Source organism: Pseudorca crassidens, chromosome 13 (assembly GCF_039906515.1).
Source record: "Pseudorca crassidens isolate mPseCra1 chromosome 13, mPseCra1.hap1, whole genome shotgun sequence".
Lineage (NCBI taxonomy): Eukaryota > Metazoa > Chordata > Mammalia > Artiodactyla > Delphinidae > Pseudorca > Pseudorca crassidens.
Window position 1 is genome coordinate 21,680,868 of NC_090308.1, and position 23,356 is coordinate 21,704,223.

Genomic DNA, 23,356 nt, shown 5'->3' on the forward strand with positions numbered 1-23,356 from the left:
GTATATGGTTCGAACTTCTGCCTTAAATTTTCATACCTCTAATTCCATATGAAATCGACTAAATTGCTGGACTCTTGATATTGTCTAAGTTTGTTCATTCTTTGGTATTACTTTGATAGGCATTTGTTGTGTTAGTAATGGACATATTTTTATTCTGTGCTTACAAAAATGCAGTCATGCACACTTATGTATAAACCTAGAAACTAGTTTTATTTTATTGTTTTTATTATTACGTAAAGTCCAGACCTTATTGGGATTTCACCAGTTCCTTCAAAACCCTCTTTCTGTTCTAGTATCCAAGCCAGGGCACCACTTCGCATTTAGTTGTCATGTTTCCCCAAACTTCTCTGGTCTGTGACAGTTTCTCTGTCTTTAGGAATTTCTTTTTAAGTGTTGCATTCTGAGTTGCAGAAACTCAAGTAATAAGGTTCAATGATTTTGTTGTCTATCTAGTTAAGAAACACTGCATGTATGTGTAATGTCCAGTTTTAGATTTTGATAGAAAGGTGTCTTAAATCTAGTCACAGGGGAGAAAAAGCCCAGACTTCTGCTTTAAAATTTTAAAGGATGTTAACCACATTTGGGGATGGTGATGTGTCTACCTTATCTTTGCAACAGATCTATAATCTACATATTTCCATGAGCATGATTTTATTCTAATTATATTTGGAGAACAAAATAATGTTATCTGTTTGACTCTAAAATGTTGAGTGGTTGGTGATATGAAGTATCAGTTTCTCACATAGATTTACCAGTTTGGAGATGGTTTATCAAAGTTGGTTCCCTGGTAAGGTTGACCCCCTTGGATGAATGCCTAGTACTGTCACCACTAAAGCCGCAGCTGTTTGTAGCCATGAAGCTTGTCTCAGTATTTTTTCACATTCCTCATCTTTTAACACAAACAAGAGAAATAGAGATTTTATCTTTATAGAGACTGAGTGATCTCTGTGACTGAATCAACGCTTACATTCATCAGTCTTCTTCATAACAGCGCACTTGTACTAGATTAGCGAGACTTTCACAGTGACTGTATGATTTGGGGAGCCCATCTCCACTAACGAAGGACACAAATGAAAAAGCATATGTGAACATTTTATTGCTGTGTTTTGATGATCCAAAAGGATTGGGCCATATTTAATTTTCTCCTCATTTCACTGTCCAACGTTATGGGCTATGTCCCACTCATTCTTTTTTTTTTTTTAAACATCTTTATTGCAGTATAATTGCTTTACAATGCTGTGTTAGTTTCTGCTTTATAACAAAGTGAATCAGTTATACATATACATATATACCCATATCCCCTCCCTCTTGCGTCTCCCTCCCACCCTCCCTATCCCACCCCTCTAGGTGGTCACAAAGCACCCAAGCTGATCTCCCTGTGCTATGTGGCTGCTTCCCACAAGCTATCTATTTTACATTTGGTAGTATATATAAGTCCTCAAGTCCATTCTCTACGTCTGCATCTTTATTCCTGCCCTGCCCCTAGGTTCTTCAGAACTATATACATACATATATATATATATATATATATATATATATATATATTTTTAGATTCCATATATATGTGTTAGCTTACGGTATTTGTTTTTCTGTTTCTGACTTACTTCACTCTGTATGACAGACTCTACATCCATTCACCTCACTACAAATAACTCAATTTCGTTTCGTTTTAGGGCTGAGTAATATTCCATTGTATATATGTGACACATCTTCTTTATTCATTAATCTGTCGATGGACACTTAGGTTGCTTCCATGTCCTGGCTATTGTAAATAGAGCTACAGTGAACATCGTGCTACATGACTGTTTTTGAATTGTGGTTTTCTCAGGGTATATGCCCAGTAGTGGAATTGCTGGGTCGTGTGGTAGTTCTATTTTTAGTTTTTAAAGGAACGTCCATACTGTTCTCCATAGTGGCTGTATCAGTTTACATTCTCACCAACAGTGCAAGAGGGTTCCCTTTTCTCCACACCCTCTCCAGCATTTATTGTTTGTAGATTTCTTGATGATGGCCATTCTGACTGGTGTGAGGTGATACCTCATGGTAGTTTTGATTTGCCTTTCTCTGATAATTAGTGATGTTGAGCATCCTTTCATGTGTTTGTTGGCAATCTGTATATCTTCTTTGGAGAAATGTCTATTTAGGTCTTCTGCCCATTTTTGGATTGGGTTGTTTGGTTTTTTGTTATTGAGCTGCATGAGCTGCTTGTAAATTTTGGAGATTAATCCTTTGTCAGCTGCTTCATTTGCAAATATCTTCTCCCATTCTGAGGGTTGTCTTTTGGTCTTGTTTATGGTTTCCTTTGCTGTGCAAAAGCTTTGAAGTTTCATTAGGTCCCATTTGTTTATTTTTGTTTTTATTTCCATTTATCTAGGAGGTGGGTCAAAAAGGATCTTACTGTGATTTATGTCATAGAGTGTTCTGCCTATGTTTTCCTCTAAGAGTTTTATAGTGTCTGGCCTTACATTTAGGTCTTTAATCCATTTTGAGTTTATTTTTGTGTATGGTGTTAGGGAGTGTTCTAATTTCACTCTTTTCCATGTAGCTGTCCAGTTTTCCCCGCACCACTTATGGAAGAGGCTGTCTTTTCTCCATTGTATATTCTTCCCTCCTTTATCAAAAATAAAGTGACCATATGTGTGTGGGTTTATCTCTGGGCTTTCTATCCTGTTCCATTGATCTATATTTCTGTTTTTGTGCCAGTACCATGCTGTCTTGATTACTGTAGCTTTGTAGAATAGTCTGAAGTCTGGGAGCCTGATTCCTCCAGCTCCGTTTTTCTTCCTCAAGATTGGTTTGGCTATTCGGAGTCTTTTGTGTTTCCATAGAAATTGTGAAATATTTTGTTCTACTTCTGTGAAAAATGCCATTGGTAGTTTGATAGGGATTGCATTGAATCTGTAGATTGCTTTGGGTAGTATAGGCATTTTCACAATGTTGATTCTTCCAGTCCAAGAACATGGTATATCTCTCCATCCGTTTGTATTATCTTTAATTTCTTTCATCAGTGTCATACAGTTTTCTGCATACAGGTCTTTTGTCTCCTTAGTCAGGTTTATTCCTAGGTATTTTATTCTTTTTGTTGCAATGGTAAATGGGGTGTTTCCTTAATTTCTCTTTCAGATTTTTCATCATTAGTGTGTAGGAATTCAAGAGATTTCTGTGCATTAATTTTGTATCCTGCTACTTTACCAAATTCATTGATTAGCTCTAGTAGTTTTCTGGTAGCATCTTTAGGATTCTCTATGTATAGGATCATGTCATCTGCAAACAGTGGCACCTTTACTTCTTCTTTTCTGATTTGGATTCCTTTTATTTCTTTTTCTTCTCTGATTGCTGTAGCTAAAACTTCCAAAACTATGTTGAATAATAGTGGTGAGAGTGGGCAGCCTTGTCTTGTTCCTGATCTTAGTGGAAATGGTTTCCGTTTTTCACCATTGAGAATGATGTTGGCTGTGGGTTTGTCATGTATGGCCTTTATTTTGTTGAGGTAAGTTCCCTCTATGCCTATTTTCTAGAGGGTTTTTATCATAAATGGGTGTTGAATTTATCAAAAGCTTTTTCTGCATCTATTGAGATGATCATATGGTTTTTATCCTTCAATTTGTTAATATGGTGTATCACATTGATTGATTTGCATATATTGAAGAATCCTTGCATTCCTGGAATAAACCCCACTTGATCATGGTGGATGATCCCTTTAATGTGCTGTTGGATTCTGTTTGCTAGTATTTGGTTGAGGATATTTGCATGTATGTTCATCAGTGATATTGGCCTGTAGTTTTCTTTCTTTGTGACATCTTTGTCTGGTTTTGGTATCAGGGTGATGGTGGCCTCATAGAATGAGTTTGGGGGTGTTCCTCCCTCTGCTATATTTTGGAAGAGTTTGAGAAGGATAGGTGTTAGCTCTTCTCTAAATGTTTGATAGAATTTGCCTGTGAAGCCTTCTGGTCCTGGGCTTTTGTTTGTTGGAGGATTTTTAATCACAGTCTCAGTTTCAGTGCTTGTGATTGGTCTGTTTATATTTTCTATTTCTTCCTGGTTCAGTTTCAGGAGGTTGTGTTTTTCTAAGAATTTGTCCTTTTCTTCCAGGTTGTCCATTTTATTGGCATATAGTTGCTTGTAGTAATCTCTCATGATCCTTTGTATTTCTGCAGTGTCAGTTATTACTTCTCCTTTTTCATTTCTAATTCTATTAATTTGAGTCTTCTCCCTTTTTTTCTGCCTAATGGTTTGTCAATTTTATCTTCTCAAAGAAGCAGCTTTTAGTTTTATTGATCTTTGCTATTGTTTCCTTCATTTCTTTTTCATTTATTTCTGATCTGATCTTTATGATTTCTTTCCTTCTGCTAACTTTGGGGTTTTTTTTTGTTCTTCTTTCTCTAATTGCTTTAGGTGTAAGGTTAGGTTGTTTATTTGAGATCTTTCTTGTTTCTTGAGGTAAGATTGTATTGCTATAAACTTCCCTCTTAGAACTGCTTTTGCTGCCTCCCATAGGTTTTGGGTCATCATGTTTTCATTGTCATTTGTTTCTAGGTATTTTTTCATTTCCTCTTTGATTTCTTCAGTGATCTCTTGGTTATTAAGCAGTGTATTGTTTAGCCTCCATGTGTTTGTATATTTTACAGATTTTTTCCTGTAATTGATATCATTCCTTAATCTGTGATCCATCTTCTGCCTGGTGGTAATCAGCTGTTTATTCCAAGAAGTGTGTTACCATCTCTTATTTTGCCGATTGCAAAGTGATAAGTTCAAAAAAAAAAGTATTACTGACCAAATTTTTAAGTGTGTATGTTTCTTATTACTATTTAATTCATAGACTTAGTAATTTAATTAAACATACCTTTTAATTATTTTTTAAATCCATTAATTCTTTTTTCCTTTTAATTTTTAAATTTTATTTTATTTATTTTTTTATACAGCAGGTTCTTATTAGTCATCAATTTTATACACATCAGTGTATACATGTCAATTCCAATCGCCCAATTCATCATATCTTTCAATTATTTTTTCAAAATCCATTAATTCTTGTATCAAGTAAATTCATGGGTCTGCAGAACTGTTGAAGGGTAAATATTTTATTTGTGCAGACTTTTCTAATATGGTTATATTTTATACAAAATTTACTCTATTTTCATTCTGGAAGCAAGTTAATCAGCTGAGACATTAAAATAGTGTTATTTGAAGATAATACATTGTACATTAAGTACAATGATGGGCCTGGGCCACAGTAAGCTTAAAGTACCCTTCCCTGAAGAAAAGTTGCTTTCTATAAAATTATTTGTTTTATTCTATATTCCTTAGGTAATTTCATCTTAAGGTAATTTCATCCTTAGGTAATTTCATGCCCTAAGTTTGGGGCAGAGAATAGTGATATTAAAAGATGAAAGATATTTTGCATCTTTAAGTTCTTTTCTTCTTTATTACAAAAAATGTGAGATGAAAGATAAAGTTCAAAATAGTTTTGAAGAAAAAGTTGACTTTGGAAATTCCTTGTCCCTAAGTGGGAAAGATTTAAAGGAGCAGAAAGCATGCAAAACTGACTATTCATATTTCTGATACTAGTCAATTCTCACCTGGATTGGTACTGAACAAAAGATAATTTTAAGATTAAATAGTATCCATAGCAGAGTGGATATTTAAATATGTTGGATGGATTTTCTCTCTTAAATATTCTTCAGTGGATTTGACAAATGAATTTGAACTTGCTTTTATTTCTGATGATAGATTAGCTAGAACAAAATAGAGAAGTTTGCAACGCTCTTAGAATGTAAGACGAAACAAAACAAAACTGTAAATCTAGTGCCTTTAAGTCAGTCCACACTGAGTTAAGGCATTTTGTAGGTCACTTTACCTTTTGAAGTTATAAAAAGAGCCCTTCGAAAGGAATATCTTCCCAAGAATGACATTAGACCCATAATTCTAGCCTGAGATTTAAGAGATAATGGTATTCATTGAGTTATTCAGTAGAATGCTGCTATACTGTATGAGAGGTCACGTTTCCCTGTATTCTAAACAAAATGTGATGGATGGTGAGCACTAGATAGGTTTCTTCCATTGATAATTACAGTGAATACCTAAGACTTTGCCCATCTAACTGATTTAATTAAACTAGAGGACCTCATTTATCCTTTCAAACTTCTCTATTAAATCCTTCCAGAAACGAATGCAAATTTGATTGAAAAATAGAATGTCTAGTTTTCATTATGTAACAGTACCTTCCAGAAGCCACTTGAAATTGAGACTTCACTTTAGTACAGATTCATGGTCCTTGGGAAGAGCAGATCAAATCTGTAGGCAACAGTTGGTGAGCTCAGCTCAGCCTGTGTAAGCTAGAAATTTCTGACTCTCGTGCCAGGATTGTAAAAATAGAGTAGAAACTTGCAATGAAGAATTCTATAATCAGTCATATTTATTCTAGCAAATTCAGAGGGGTATGCACATCTTAGATGATGGAATATTAGCAAATGATATGTGATGATTTAAATATGCTAGTATAACTTTTTGGATGTTTCTTGGCCAGAGGCAGTGAGGTGCACAGCTCTGCAACTCTTTGAGGCTTATATAAGCCCATTGGACATCTGTACGGAGTCCATATATTTACACTTCATAGAAGAGCCAATTCCGTTTTGAACTCCATGTAGAAAAAAATTCCCTTTTATTTACAATGCCAAATCTGTTCTTTCAGGACTTTACTGCATAGATTTCACAGGCTTTGTAGAAATAAAGTTGAATAATTGTAAAAGTCCCTCCTAAAAATTTGTCTTGCAAATGATTAGCTTTTGGTTTGATGTATAACGTGCAGAAGTATTTGGAAACACACTGTATTTTCCCTTTTTTAACAGGTATAAGTCAAATGAAGATTATGTATATGTCAGAGGACGTGGACGTGGAAAGTACATTTGTGAAGAATGTGGAATTCGCTGTAAGAAACCGAGCATGCTCAAAAAGCATATCCGCACTCATACTGATGTCCGGCCTTATGTATGCAAGTTGTGTAATTTTGCCTTCAAAACAAAAGGTATGGGTCTGATTTTTCTTTCTTTTTTTTTTTTTAGAGGAAAAACACTTTTTTTAATGGCTGCTCCAGATTCTGAATACTATTTTATAACCGTCATCGACAATTAGTTGGTTTTCTTTGTGAAAATGTGACCCCACAAAATGTATTTTCCTCTTCCTGTTAAGTGGTCTGAGGATGTACATGAGACAGTGAGGCTCCTTTTATGACCTAAGTAAGAGCTACAGACTTAGGTCCAGGCTAGTTGTCTCGAAGGAAGTGGCTAAGAATTGCCTGGATAGCTATTACCTCATGTTGGAAATGTTATGTGGTCTAGAGAATCTTTGCACCGGTATTGAAATACTGCAGGGAGATAATCCGTGCCATGGCATTAGAAAAGCAAGGCAGCAGCCGGAAAGAAAACATGTGCCCATGGTCAGTCTCAAGATTATAAATGATGTAGAGACCCGCGGACTCCCTGGTGGGCCCCTCCATCCACACCTGCATTAATTATGCATAGAAATTTGATAGCTTGTATTCTGTGTATTTATCAGCACGGAGACAATTTCTTACTCTCAGGCCATGGCTATTAATCTCATAAAACTAAGACTTGCCTTGAAATGATATTCTCTTTTTTTTAAAAATATCTGTTTTTAGAAGGTAGATTTATATGAAAATATTTTATACTAAAAGGTTGCTTCCATTATATTTCTATCATTTTATAAAATTATGAAAATGCTTATAAACCCAGTGTTCTCAGAAGACAAACAGTAGTGAATTAGAGGTGGATGACTTCTGTAGAAGTATGTTTTACTACTTACTGTAAAGTACTAATGAATCCTCTAGACACACCCTCACTAACCTCACACTAACATTTTCCAATGTTTTAACTTTAGATTTGCATGCCAATTAATCTGCTCCACTACTCATCAAGAAAAATAAATATCAAATAAAATAATCTTTGGTAGAGAAATGTGTACCTATTTTCTCTTATACACAAAATCCTAAATTGTCTTTATTCGTTTGTCAGAAGTAAAAATGTGTAGCCTCTCAACGTATCTGTTTCTTCTTTATTAAAAAGATATTTACATTATAAGTATGCCTCTTTGTAAGCCAGAAAGTGGGGGGGGAGTGTTCAGCTGCATTTCAAAGGAGATAACCACAATGTCCTTTAAATACCATCCACTTTTGCACAATCAAGACCTTTTATGTAGAACTTCACTGAGAGACTCCCTAGGACATAAGAAAATATAAACTTTGGTTTTAGGAAATAATGCAAATCCGCCAGTCATTACAACTGGTATTCCCTGGGCATATGAGTTAACTGTAGGTATAGCTGCATGAAACACTGCGTGAAGGAACGTCACATAGCTATTTCTTTTGACCCAAATTAAATTTGGCTTTGAACCATTGCCTTGGAGTTTTAGCAGGAAATAATTTATTCTTGGTCATTACTGGAGTTTCCTTGTCACCCTTCGGGAATGTACAAATGTCTTGGAATCTTAAAAAGAGCAGATCATCCTGGGAAACCCCTCGCCAGCCAGTTTTCACTTCCGGCTGAAGTGCTTGTTGTCATGTCATCTGAGCACAGAATCAGAGCACACTTGTAGGACCGGTACCTCCTCTGTGCCTGTGTCACTTCTCCAGGTGCCCTTTCCTGCCATCCTGCTCCCCTCTCTTTGCTATAATCCTTCATATGTTCAAGACTTTAATAAGCCAAAGTCAGGGTGGGGTTGTTTCTGAGCCCTATTTCTAACTACAAAACTACCCTGAGGATGAGAGCGCAAAGCCTCACTGCCTACTTGAAACGAGTGGAAAGAAAAATATAGAAGAAGAAACACATACTAAGCTCTAAATAAACTATCTTGACATACCTAACATCTACATATGTCCACATACTCAGATCACTTGCACCCTTATAGAAGCAGGTGATTTCCATTAATTTATAGATATATTTAATTAATTTACAGATTTTAGAATTCTTGATGATGTATCTATAAAAATTGTTTAGATCTTTAGAAAAATTGTAGATATAGTTTTTTTGATAAAAAAGAGCAGTAAGGGCCAGGACATATTTCTATGTTTGGAGTTATCAAAATACCACATAAAATTTGTAGGTATATAAGCAATAAGCCAAATGTTAAGTAAAAAATAAAATAATATAAATAAAATAATAAACAACAGTGCCCCAGTTTAGAGTTGTGGCTCATATATTACATTAATAGTAAGCTAGACACTCTTACAAGGGGAATAAACTATTTCAGCAGGCTGGGTTTCCATCTAGATTCAATGAGCCTACTCTTAAAAATAAAGCATTTGCTGCTATGTTACTAAAGCAGCGTCAGAGTGCAAAGATAATAATATGGCCCTTACAGCTGAATTACTTCCTGGATCTCTTTCGATAAGTTATATATATGACATGGAATAATATATATATAATTTCATAGATCCTAAATCAGAGGTGATTGGATCAGTGTTTTCATAATTTCTCACATTCCATATAGCAATTATATAAATCTATAGAAACACACATATGTACTTAGGTACACGTATAACTGTATAGCCAGCTCTTCATATCTGTGAATGCTGAACCTGTGGATATGGAGGGCCAATTGTACTACACCATTTTACATAAGGGACAATTGTGTATGTCTTATCATCATCATAATACATATTTGACATAAAATTCTTTCTTTTTTCGTAGAACAGTGGGAGTTTCAAGATAAATAAGAAAGGAATTTTGCTGCTCCAGAACTTTAGAAGCTGCTGTCATAAACTTTGCTGATATATGCCAGATGGATAGATGCTAAATACTGAGACTAATGCTTCCTATAAGTAGTTAGCTAAGTATTTGTATGGATCTTTGCATTCATTTACAGGATTGGCCCCAACATTAGTTTGCATATATTTTTTCTTCTGACAAGTGAGGATCCTGTGAGTTTAATCTATATCTGATCAATGCCAGAAGGTCTGGGGTCTGGTGGATATGTTGATGACAATATTTCATTGTGAAGTTGCTCAGAGAGGTGTGACCCAGCTTGTACCATCCTGGTTATATGGAGTCCAAGGAGGTGGGCCCAACTGGGCCAAAGATATTAGATCCCTTCTCAGCCAGGAAAGCCTGGGATTCCCAGTTGTACTTGAGCCTACTCTTGAAAAGCTGTGACCCTAGACTTCGACAAGTCTTCTAGAATGCAGAAAACCTGAGATTGGGCTGAAGCTGTCTGGGGTTAATATCTTCAGAAGCCAAATTGTTCCTCTTAAGTTTGAGACAAGGGGTAGGGGCGAGAAACAAATCTTTATTATCTCAAGTCAGTTCATTTCACACTGAATTTTGCAGCAATCATCACATTTTGGTAACCAATTCATTGCTCTTGTTTTGGCTGTATTTTCCAGGAAACCTAACGAAGCATATGAAATCTAAAGCACACATGAAGAAGTGCCTGGAGTTGGGGGTCTCAATGACATCAGTGGATGATACCGAAACCGAGGAAGCAGGTATTTCATACTTTAGTTGACTGAACTCTTTACCGTGCGTGCTGGAGCTTTGTGGCCAAGGTGGTAAAATAAATTTAGGTATTTAAAAAAGATACTGATCACATTTCATTTTACTAAATACTAAATATAGAAAAGAAGTCTGACACATTGAATTGCTTGAAACTTACTGAGAAGAAATGCATTTCAGTTCTGGCTGAGGAGGTTGAAAGGCCTTACTATGGAAATACTTCTATCTGGAACCATAAAGGAGATCTAATTGCACCTAAGTTGTGACGGTGATTTAAAGTTTATGAAACTTTTTGGGAAACTTGAAAAGCATTGTGTCTTATTTTTCCTATTAAGAGGAAATCTAGTAGTAAAAATAATCCATCACTAACCTCAGTAGAAAACCTGAGGGTCAGCTGGGCCTCGTGAGGTCTTATACCTGTAGAGACAAGTCTTGCTTCTCTTTTTCCTCTAATACCATCATTAACAACATTGCATACCCATTTATTGAGGGTTTTCTATGAGTGGTATGATGCCTGAGTTATAAGGTCCTACTATGGAGTCCGTATTACAGGGTGGAGATGAAACCAGATAGGTACATAAAAAAAAAAAAAAGAACCAATCTAGAGTCACAGAGGTATGTGCCCATGTGTGTTATAGGAATTCAGAGATAAGACTGTCTCTAAGGGCTGGAGGGTTGAGGAAAGCTTTTGGAAAGAGATGGGGCCTAAATTAGCTCCTAACCTTCGTATTTGGATCTTGATCTTCATTCTCTTTGTTCAATTGCTTCAGAAACGATGGAAGATTTGCACAAAGCAGCTGAGAAGCATAGCATGTCCAGCATTTCAACTGATCATCAGTTCTCAGATGCTGAAGAATCGGATGGTGAGGATGGAGATGATAATGATGATGATGATGAAGATGATGATGACTTTGATGACCAAGGAGATTTGACACCAAAAACAAGATCAAGAAGCACCAGTCCCCAGCCTCCTAGATTCTCCTCCTTACCTGTGAATGTTGGCGCCGTGCCCCATGGGGTTCCTTCTGATAGCTCCCTGGGGCATTCTTCATTGATCAGTTATTTGGTTACTTTGCCAAGTATTCAGGTTACTCAGCTTATGACACCAAGTGACTCATGTGAAGATACTCCAATGACAGAATACCAGAGATTATTCCAGAGCAAAAGTACAGACTCGGAACCAGACAAAGACAGGTTAGACATCCCTAGTTGTATGGATGAAGAATGCATGCTGTCTTCAGAGCCGAGTTCCTCCCCAAGGGACTTCTCACCCTCCAGCCACCATTCCTCACCGGGATATGATTCTTCACCCTGTCGAGATAATTCACCAAAGAGGTATCTGATACCCAAAGGAGATTTGTCGCCCAGAAGACATTTATCACCTAGGAGAGATGTATCGCCCATGAGACATCTTTCACCAAGAAAGGAAGCTGCCTTGAGAAGAGAGATATCACAAGGAGATGTTTCACCAAGAAGGCATCTGTCCCCAAGGAGGCCAGTGTCACCTGGGAAAGAGATCACGGCCAGAAGAGACCTCTCTCCCAGAAGAGAGAGAAGATACATGACCACCATAAGAGCACCATCTCCCAGAAGGGCTTTATACCACAACCCACCGTTGTCCATGGGACAGTATTTGCAAGCAGAGCCAATTGTATTGGGGCCTCCTGTAAGTATAATTAGCTTTCTCTTTCTAATATATAAGTCCAAGCACATTGGAGTCTCTTGATGACACACTAGTGTGAAATGTATTATGACATGGGTCTCTCTCATGGGGAGGAGTAAATTTGGTTACTGAAAATAGAAGGAAGACATTTTTATTGCATGCTATTGTCAGTAACATGTCTGTGGTATTATCCCAAGTGTAGTATTACATCAGAGAAGAGCATTTCCAGCTGGTCACAGGGGCGATCTTTCTAAATGCTTTCTAAACCTAACTCATTATTGACAGGAGTTGAAACCTTTGCATGAGTAGAAAAGGTGAAGTCTTTGGAATAGCATGGCTGCCTAGACAGACATTCTCAGGGACATTTAGGTGTCATTTATGTAACTCTTTGCCAGGTAAGGATTCTGATTCAGGCATTAGCATTGACTTTCAAGCAAAAAAATATTTTAAAATAAGCATTACTTTGCCCACAGTGAGTGGACATGTGAAACCAGTGAGGGATCGGAAGAGGGGAGAATGAACCCCTTGGTATGTTTATGAATGAAAGGCATGAACATGTATGCTTTTCTTCCTGGTACCACCACTTCCTGCTACTGAGTGCCCTTGTAAAGTGAGATCTTGAGCCCACAGAGAATGGGGAGCTGGGAAAGCTAAGGGAGAAAGCACCAGAGGCGATTTCTTTGGTATGCCCTCATTATGGATTAAGATAACAACAGCAGCAATCATGGATGAAGTTTAGGCAGTGGGCTTATGCAGATCCACAGAAAAGCACCTGCCCTGCCTCATTCCACCAGCGTGGTAGACCTCGATGTCTCTTTCAGCTTGTGTAGGGTTTTAAAAAATGAATGAAGCAGGCACCTAGTGTAGACAGAGGAATGATACCTTTGGAGTTTGGTCGCTTTAAGTGTGCTTTTTGTTTCCTGGGCTCTATTCTTTGCCATTCTCCTTTTGCTCTGGATTTCCATCATGTGGGTCGGCACTGTCCTTCACAGCCAAAGGAAGCACTACCAGCTCCCAGCTCTACCGTCTTATCGTTGCCCTAGTGGTCACCTTCCTCCCTCTCATCACCTTTTCACCACCCTGAATTATATGCTTAGGTTGTCATTTTTGAACTTTAGGAAAACTCCCTGCTGCATTCCACTCCCCTGCCCCCAGCGCCCTCTGTTTACAAGCCCGCCACCAGCTTAGTCTTCATGGTTCAACTACTGCGGAAACATGTGTAGCTATCAGGACTACTTGTAACTATTTGTCAAACAAATAAATTAACAAGCTAAGAAAAAGAGGGACATTTCCACAGGTTTTTTGTGTCTTGGTGGTGCTAAGTAGAAAGCAGGGCTCTTCTGAAGTTCATGCTATTGCAGCATGAATAGAGTGAGAAATCCCTCCGATACCAGGATACCACATCCAGGGTGTAAAATGCTTTTTCTGGTATAGACCCAATGATGCTGATGAAGTGTGTGAGATGAGACTCTCCTGTTCCTGATCAGCTACAGCCACAAAAAATAACTCTTTGGTGCCAACACACTATTGTTATTAAAAAATAATAGCAACTCGCAGCCAACTTGGGCAAAGGAAGTGAAGGAGTAGACTGAAGGACTTCATCTAATTTTTAGATCTATGGCCAGAAGGTTGTTGTTGGAAGGAGATTGGTTTTTATTAGTCATTGACTTTGCACCAGTTTTTTTTTTTAATACCAGTTCACCTGGATACTTAATATTATTGTTGAACTTTACCATTTATGAAGCCCAACTGTTGAGCCTTTGGTCTATTACCCAGTTTAATTCTCTGTAGAGAATTCTTAGCAGGCTGCTTTGTTCATGCGATAGAAAGGAATAGACCTTGGAATCCTCCCTGAGGATCCTCCCCAAGCAGAGACCCTTGGTCTCGAACGCTTCCCGTTTGATGCTTTACCACACCTTTTTGGAGGGGCTGCAGAGGGTTTTCATCTTTCTATGATGTATGGACAAGATTTTCATTGCCAGAGCAAAGAAGAATCAATGATCCTATGAGAAGTACGTCTCCCGATTGCTGTAGTAGATGAGTGCTTCCCCCTATTATTTTGGAATAACCCTAAAAATAATTCTTTTTGATGGAAATTCTATTAGCAATACCTTGTTGTTTAACATTGACCAAGGGCTCACAGGGCAGTGACCGTGGCATGAAAGGACCCTGTAGTCCAGTGTGGCATGCTCATTACCTGGTTCAGTCTGGAGTGGTAGGTCCCAGGGAGCAGGTTTGGAGGAGGTGATATGCAGTCACTGAGATTCTAGTATCCTGCTGTTTCCTCCCTAATGCCCTCCGGTTAGTGTTAATTTTAAGACAGATGATAGATAGGTAGATATATGATAGATAGAAAGGTAGATAGATAAACAATAGAATGGGAAAGAGAGAGAGGGAGGAAGGAAGAGAGGAAGAGAGAAAAGAGTTTTTTATTCATTCAGTAAATATTTTTTGAGGGTTTATCATATGTGGCTCAAGGATGATGATGAAAAAATTGTACAGTTTCTGGCCTCATCTTTTTTAAACAAAAAGTTTTCCTTTTCCATTTTTAAAGTTTTGGTAGATAGATAGCAAGGAGACAAAGAAAGTGTGTCCTGGTCCTCGGTACAGTGTCCGTGAACATTGTCTAGTAAAAGTGTCGTCCTACGGTTCCATCCCTTTTGCTCTCTGTGTGATCTTGAACAAGTCAATTAACCTCTTGGCCACAGTTTCTTAATCTGTTTGTGGCAGTCAGGGGGCTGGGCCAAGCAGATTTCTGTCCTTGAAAGAACTTGCCATTCAGCTCTAAGGAATGCAGTGAGCTGACAGCCTCCAGCTGTTCATACCTTCAGGCTAGGCCTCCATTTTCAAGCCAAGGTCACATTCTCCCCTGCAGCCCCCAGTCAATGGCTGAGCCTGGATCAGCCCCAGCTGACCACCTGCTTCCTCTTCCCATTACCTTCCCATACATGAACTCCCCGCTCCCCGATCACCACCCCCAGCTGAACCTCTTGCACCCCTACCTCCTTCTGAGCCTTTGCTTCCAGAGGACCTAGTGACACTGTTGAAAAGATGAGTGGGGTAAATATCTGGTACCTGGGGTATATGTATAGATACACACACACATATGCATGCACTTAACACAGCCCACACATGCATTCATTATTCATCTTTCCGTATCGAGATTTTTAAGTAAGATGGGAGTGTGTTCACGATATTACAATGATAAGGTCCAAGTTATGAGAATAGTGTTGCAAATGGAGTAAAAATTAGAGTAGAAAAATCTTCTTGAGAGTTTATTTGGAGGGTGAAGAAAGGGTCAATTCAAGGACAGAGGATATGTGGAAAAGGCTGGCAGTATTTGGAGCCATGGAAGTGGTTACATGATAGGAATTGTACTTGTGCACTTGCTTCTGTGACTATAGTCATTTAATTTCTGGTCGGTAAAGGTCTGACTATAACACTTTTACTCTTAACACAAAATTCTGTTGGCTATTGAACATATTGAATACCTCCTATTTTTAGAGGACAGTTCACCACTCCCTTTGTTAGACTTGACTCAGAGATCTCATGAAATGGGACAGCTGTGTCTCTGGCTGCCTCACAGACCCCCATTCTGATTAGGTGTATGCAGTGGACATCACAGAATAGCAATCAAAAGCAAAATGGAAAAATAGCCAAGCTACATTTTGTTTTAAACTTTGCATCTGTGATAATCGTGATTAAAAGAAGATTCATTTGGTTAGCTTCAAAGGTCATTATTGTAGGCATTATGTTCTTCCACCTTACGTGGTGATGGATGAAGGAAACATGCCTTTTTTCTAAACCAGAGCAAGTACAAGAGGCATTTTTTTTTTTTGGTAGCATTTAAATGATTCTTTCTCATACCATAAAATTCTCCCCTTACCTAGCTTATGAGATGCTTGTGGTTATAGGGTTGATGATTACATGATTTCTCCTGCACTTTCAGCACAGGTCATTTGTTTTTGGCTTGAATAAGGTGAAGCCCAGAACAGGGTAAGGGCCAAGCCTGGTACAGAGTAGCAGAGACGATGCATAACTTATCGTTCTTGAGCTGGTCTCACGATCCAAATAGAACTGGATGAATCATTAATGGTATGGAGCATATCTTGAATTTTAGAACTGAAACATCCTTGAAATGAGTTAGAACATTTTTTGGTCTCTCCTGATTACTACCGTATTTGCCACATTTGTATCTCTCTGATTTTAAGTTCTCAAAAAACATAAAAATAAAAATACAGTGAGTCTCTTTTAGATGACGATTCATTAAAAGAATGAATCTCAGTAACTGAAACCTCATCATCTCGTCAAAACCTGATAATCTCACGGTATAAATTGGGTTTTGCTACAGAAACAATTATACAAAATAAGTTCTCCATTTTCAGGACTGGGACCATAACATCTGGAATACTGGCCCCCAATTTTAAGTATCTTAATCCATTAATTGCCAAGAAGATATTTAAGTGAAAATAGTAGTATAAACAGAAGAATTAAAACACAGTCATCTTTGGTTCCCAGCTGTGTAGTTGAATGCAAGTTGTAACGATTTGAAATATTTAATATTAACTACTTTGATGCGTAGTTTCCGTACTAAATCTGGCCTTGAATTAAGATTTGATGGAGAAGCTGTGATCTTCTGCCTCGATGTCTCCTGAGCAGGCATTTATTCCTTTAGACCAATGTCTTGCACATTGGAGTAACCAGTTTGTGTTATCACCACCATTTTGTCATCTGTTCTGTAGAAAACTAAAAAAAAAAAAAAAAAGCAGGCTAATTTTCAGGCTTGTCACTCCATTTCTATTCATCAACACTTAAGAAAAATATTAAAAATCTGCCCAGTATGTAAACAGATGGTAATCTTTTAACTTCCTTTTGAATTAAAAAATCTATTATTAGTGTTTTTTGGCTCAGTAAAGTGTTTTTGGTAATTATCCATTATTTTCTTTTCATTCCATCTTATGAACAAAACAGAGCTGGAACATGTCTCTGTACCTAGTGGAAAACACATTGCATGATTTATTACATGGCTGTTTAACAGCAAAGGCAACTTTTCACAGACCCACAGCCTCACTCAAGAATCCTAAAAGACCGCTGAGAAATTCTCTTTTGTCTTGAGAAATAAAAAATGGATAAAAAGATTAGGGAGTCTCCACGTGTCTTGAAAGAATGAGTGAGTGAGTGAATGAATGAAACAGCTTGACCTAAGCGTGAAGGGTGATGGGTCCTAAGCGTTGTGCTCTGTTTCCCGATGCAGAATTTAAGAAGAGGATTACCTCAGGTTCCTTACTTCAGTCTCTATGGAGACCAAGAAGGTGCTTATGAACATCCAGGCTCCAGCCTTTTCCCTGAGGGTCCTAATGACTATGTCTTCAGTCACCTTCCACTCCACTCTCAGCAGCAAGTGCGAGCTCCTATCCCCATGGTGCCAGTTGGTGGGATCCAAATGGTTCACTCCATGCCGCCGGCCCTTTCCGGTTTACACCCTCCACCCACATTGCCTCTGCCAATGGAGGGCTCTGAGGAGAAGAGAGGAGCTTCAGGGGACTCCTTCGCCAAGGATCCCTATGTGGTTCCTAAGCAGCACGAGAAGCGATCTCCTCACGCTCTGCAGTCATCTGGTCCACCTAGCACACCCTCCTCTCCTCGGCTACTGATGAAACAGAGCACTTCAGAAGACAGCCTGAATGCAACAGAGCGGGAACAGGAGGAAAACATACAGACTTGCACAAAAGCCATCGCCTCCCTCCGGATTGCCACAGAAGAGGCCGCTCTGCTGGGGGCAGACCAGCCAGCTCGGGGGCAGGCGCTCCATCAGAAACCCTTGGAAAGTGCACATGTTAGCATTAGACACTTTAGTGGACCTGAGCCAGGTCAGCCCTGTACCTCAGCTACCCACCCTGACTTGCATGATGGTGAAAAGGACAATTTTGGTACATCACAGACTGCATTCGCTCACTCCACGTTTTACAGCAAGAGTTGTCTGGATGACAAACAGTCGGGCTTTCAAGGCAGCAAAGAATTACCCTCAAGCACAGAGGAAGGCAAGGAACCTTTGTCGGAAAAGAGTCAACTACATTGATCTAAGATGCATGGAGACTTTCATTTCCACATTTTCCCCTTTGTTTTTGTTTTTCTAGAAATAGAGGTAATCAAGTTTATAGCATGCCTGTCCTAAGTTACAGTAGTTTGCTATTATATATACTTTTGTTATATCAGAAGAATTAGGTAAATTAACAAGTCATCATGAGCCTGACCAAAACAAAATTTGAAATTAACCTATTGGGTCTGGTACTTTTAAAATTGTACAGATGTTTGTGCCTTTTCTTTACTTTGCTTATATTCTTATAAGCATTTTTTAGCAGTAATTTGTACATATTTTAGAATTTGTGTATCTGCTTTGTAATAAATGTAATTTCTTTCCTTTTTTGGACACTTGGATCTAAATGATGTAAAGCAAAACAGCATCAATATATATGTGAGGTTGCACTAAAACATATTTTTATATGATTAAAACTGAACAGCTTTTATGTACAGCTCTGATTCTGTAATACTAATATTTATTTACTTTGTTTCATAAATTGTACATTTTTTCTTAATGTTGTGGATTGCTTTTCTATGTGAAGCATGGGATTTACTGTTGCGTAACTAGAACAAAAATGTATATTGTAAACAAGATATTTAAACTAGAGTATCTTATTCTGCACTTATGCATTAGTTTAAAAAAAAGATAAAGGATGTATCAGTCAGTTCTTAACTCTTGTAAATTTTTTTGTCTCTTGTTTGCTGGATTGACTATAACTTAAGTGCTGATTGTGATTTTAAACTGATAGTACCGTAAAGCATTAAAGTAAACAATGTGCTATTGTGAGTTTTTTCAAAGCTTTATAAATCAGTTATAAATAATATTAAAAGTATTTGGTCTTATGTGAACATGTTGATCTATATACTCATCTAAATATATGGGAAAACATTCCACCCCATGTAAATATGTACAAGTGCATCACTGGTACAATTTTATGTAACTCAGTTGGACACTAGGTTGCCACAGACCTATGCTAGGGTGTCTTTAAAAATTAAAGTGACAAAGCACATGGGACTGTGTTGAGCTTGGTTATCGGCCGGCCCGGTGGCTTGGCAGGCAGTGCTGTGCGCTGCCCATGGAGAAGACCTGGGCTTAGCAATCTCCTTGGTTCTTGCTGCACGAGATGGTGACTGGAACTAAGGCTACTACAGAGGGGTCGCGCTTGGACTGAGGGGTGGGTGTGGAAGTGGGGAAGGGCACGGAGACCTGGTCCTCAGCCCTTCCTGTCAGCCAGTCTGCACGGTAACAGGGTTGGCATCAGCTCTAGGGGAAGCCACTTGACCCTACTGCAGAGGGGAAGAGTGTCACACTCCTGGCTATCTCAGGGGGAACGGGAAAGGAGCTTTCCAGGGAAAAGAACTTGTGGGAGGATAATGTCTTTTGTAGATAACATTTAGAATGGGTTTTTGTTAGCGTGGACAGTGGGCAGAGCCTTTGTAGGTTCAGAAGAATGGAAGGAAGGGAAGGGGTACAACACATGCACACACACACACACACACACACACACACACACAATCTGGGTTATCTTTGTGCTATATAGTGGATTATAATTCTGTGAAACCAAGTTTGTATATTGAATTACATTAAGGAGTGTTCTTTAAAAAGAGAAATAAATATACGATTACATGCTTGAGGTGTCTAGTTTTTATGTGTTGTTTTACATTTTAATCTCCCAATTTTGTTGCCTTAGAAATTTTGAGGCTACCAACATACCATCTGTGCTTTTAATTGCTAGGCTCTGCCTATCCCGAGGTGTGCAGAGTATGAACGCTTTTAGCATGTGAGAAGGCAGTCATTGGCTTCCATATGTCATCCGATTAGAACAGAGAGTGGTCAATACAGTGTGAGCTCTAGAAATGGGGTCCTCAGAACCTGGGCATGGGAATGGGTATCTGAGAAGAGTCATGAATAAATCAAATGATCATTTCCCCTTCCGCTTCCCTCTCAGTATGTATACATGTCTGACATTCCCCCAGTGGGGAAACCTCTTTATTTTTGCTGAGGTGACTGAAGGTAAAAACCAACTGAAACAAATACACCATAAAATCATAGAAATCATAGTTCCAGAAATCATAGTTCTTTCATTACAAAAAAGTAGAACCTTTTAATAATGGAAATAGCTCATTAAAGGTCAAACTCTATCAGTATTTTCATTCCAAAAATCTCAAATTGGTGGATTTACAACTTACCTATTATGTTTTATGAGCAAGACTGTCTTTTTAAAAGTGTGTTTTACAAAGGTGAATTAAAGGCCACCACAGCTAGCCTAATATCTCTCTCACAGAGAATAATCCTTGCAACATTTAGTTGCATAGGGTGATTTGTGTGTCTTACTCCTCACTGGGGGGGGGGGGTGTGTGTGTGCATGTGTGTGTGTGATTCCCTGGCCAAATCAAATACTCTTCTTCCTCTGTCTAACTCATTTCATGTATTCCCTTGTTCATAAAACAGTTTTTGAATGCCTACTATGAACTGGGTACTATAATTGACAATTAGGATGAAAAAGAGAGTATTCCTGCCATCAAGGAGCTCAAATAAAGAGGAGAGATGTATATGTAAGTAAATATATACAGTATGCTGTTAGTGCTAAAATAATGGCGCATTTGGTGTGTTTTGCAATCACAAAGGAGAGAGCAATCACCCTGCTGAGAATGAAAGGAAGCATGGAGCAGGCTTCGCTGCAGAGGTGGCCCTGGAACTGTTACAGATCAGGGTTCTTGGCCTTCTTCATCAATGGAAATTGATCAGAGGCCAGACAAGAAATTCAGGTAAGGCTTTTTGGGGCCCCTGCTGCAGCAGGGGGGAGCGAGAACAAGCAACAGGTTCCCTCCCTTGCTTGCTCACTGAGGGGAAGTGAGCTGGTTCCTTATATGGGGTGAGTATGTGCAGGTCCAGCGGTCGGGCTGGAGTGATGGCTCAGGTTGTTTGCTCCCACCTTTGGTGGTGTTGTGTGCAGGGGGCATGCACAGTACCCTCCTTTTGCTCCCGCCTCTTCAGAAGTGGCCGTTGGTCCTTTTGGTCTTTTTTTTTTTTTTTTAATTTTATTTAATTTATTTTTTAATACAGCAGATTCTTATTAGTCATCCACTTTATACACATCAGTGTATACATGTCAATCCCAATCTCCCAATTCATCACACCACCATCCCACCCCGCCGCCACATTCCCCCCTTGGGGTCCATACGGTGGTTCTCTACATCTGTGTCTATTTCCACCTTGCAAACCAGTTCATCTGTACCATTTTTCTAGGTTCCACATATATGCGTTAATATACGATATTTGTTTTTCTCTTTCTGACTGACTTCACTCTGTATGACAGCCTCTAGATCCACCCACATCTCTACAAATAACCCAATTTCGTTCCTTTTTATAGCTGAATAATATTCCACTGTATATATGTACCACATCTTCTCTATCCATTTGTCTGTCAATGGGCATTTTGGTTGCTTCCATGACCTGGCTATTGTAAATAGTGTTGAAATGAACATTGGGGTGCATGTGTCTTTTTGAATTATGGTTTTCTCTGGGTATATGTCCAGTAGTGGGATTGCTGGGTCATATGGTAATTCTATTTTTAGTTTTTTAAGGAACCTCCATTCTGTTCTCCATAGTGGCTGTATCAATTTACATTCCCACCAACAGTGCAGGAGGGTTCCCTTTTCTCCACATCCTCTCCAGCATTTGTTGTTTGTAGATTTTCTGATGATGCCCATTCTAACTGGTGTGAGGTGATACCTCATTGTGGTTTAGATTTGCATTTCTCTAATAATTAGTGATGTTGAGCAGCTTTTCATGTGCTTCTTGTCCATCTGTATGTCTTCTTTGGAGAAATGTCTGTTTAGGTCTTCTGCCCAGTTTTTGATTGGGTTGTTGGTTTTTTTAATATTGAGCTGCATGAGCTGTTTATATATTTTGGAGATTAACCCTTTGTCTGTTGATTCATCTGCAAATATTTTCTCCCATTCTGAGGGTTGTCTTTTCATCTTGTTTGTAGTTTCCTTTGCTTTGCAAAAGCTTTTAAGTTTCATTAGGTCCCATTTGTTTATTTTTGTTTTTATTTCCATTACTCTAGGAGGTGGGTCAAAAAGGATCTCGCTGGGATTTATGTCAAAGAGTTTTTTTCCTATGTTTTCCTCTAAGAGTTTTATAGTGTCCAGTCTTGCAATTAGGTCTCTAATCCATTTTGAGTTTATTTTTGTGTATGGTGTTAGGGAGTGTTCTAATTTCATTTTTTACATGTAGCTGTCCAGTTTTCCCAGCACTACTTAATGAAGAGACTGTCTTTTCTCCATTGTATATCCTTGCCTCCTTTGTCATGGATTAGGTGACCATAGGTGTGTGGGTTTATCTCTGGGCTTTCTATCCTGATCCATTGATCTGTATTTCTGTTTTTGCACCAGTACCATACTGTCTTGATTACTGTAGCTTTGTAGGATAGTCTGAAGTCAGGGAGTCTGATTCCTCCAGCTCCGGTTTTTTCCCTCAAGAATGATTTGGCTCTTCGGGGTCTTTTGTGTCTCCATACAAATTTTAAGATTTTTTGTCCTAGTTCTGTACAAAATGCCGCTGGTAATTTGATAGGGATTGCACTGAATCTGTAGATTGCTTTGGGTAGTATAGCCATTTTCACAATATTGATTCCTCCAATCCAAGAACATGGTATATTTCTCCATCTGTTTGTGTCATCTTTGATTTCTTTCATCAGTGTCTTATAGTTTTCTGAGTACAGGTCTTTTACCTCCTTAGGCAGGTTTATTCCTAGGTATTTTATTCTTTTTGTTGCAGTGGTGAATGGGATTGTTCCCTTAATTTCTCTTTCTGATCTTTCGTTGTTAGTGTATAGGAATACAAGAGAATTTTGTACATTAATTTTGTAGCCTGCAACTTTACCAAATTCATTGATTAGCTCTAGTAGTTTTTGGTGGCATCTTTTTGGTTTTTTTGTATCTTCTTGTCCATAATTTGCCTCAACTGTGCATGCACAGTTATTTTTAGTCCCTTATAATTTCTTTGTATTTTGTTGCTCAAGGAGAATTTGTCCAAGTGTAAGCACTGCAGCAAAGGGTCCCAGGTCTCAGCCTGTCTCAGAACAATTTATTGACTTACTCA

At 38.4% G+C, this 23,356-nt stretch overlaps 1 protein-coding gene across 8 annotated transcripts in view; it reads left to right on the forward strand.

The window, feature by feature from the left end:
• The window catches only part of HIVEP2 (HIVEP zinc finger 2), a 193,004-nt gene extending 173,126 nt beyond the window's left edge, over nt 1-19,878 (forward strand). For all 8 annotated transcript variants that reach the window (XM_067701902.1, XM_067701900.1, XM_067701903.1 and 5 more), the window contains 4 exons: nt 6,846-7,021; nt 10,394-10,495; nt 11,273-12,168; nt 17,420-19,878. In XM_067701902.1, coding sequence (XP_067558003.1) covers nt 6,846-7,021; nt 10,394-10,495; nt 11,273-12,168; nt 17,420-18,244 — 1,999 coding nt within the window. In that variant the 3' untranslated portion in view covers nt 18,245-19,878. The remainder of the gene's footprint in view (nt 1-6,845; nt 7,022-10,393; nt 10,496-11,272; nt 12,169-17,419) is intronic.
• Nucleotides 19,879-23,356: the final 3,478 nt, after the last annotated feature.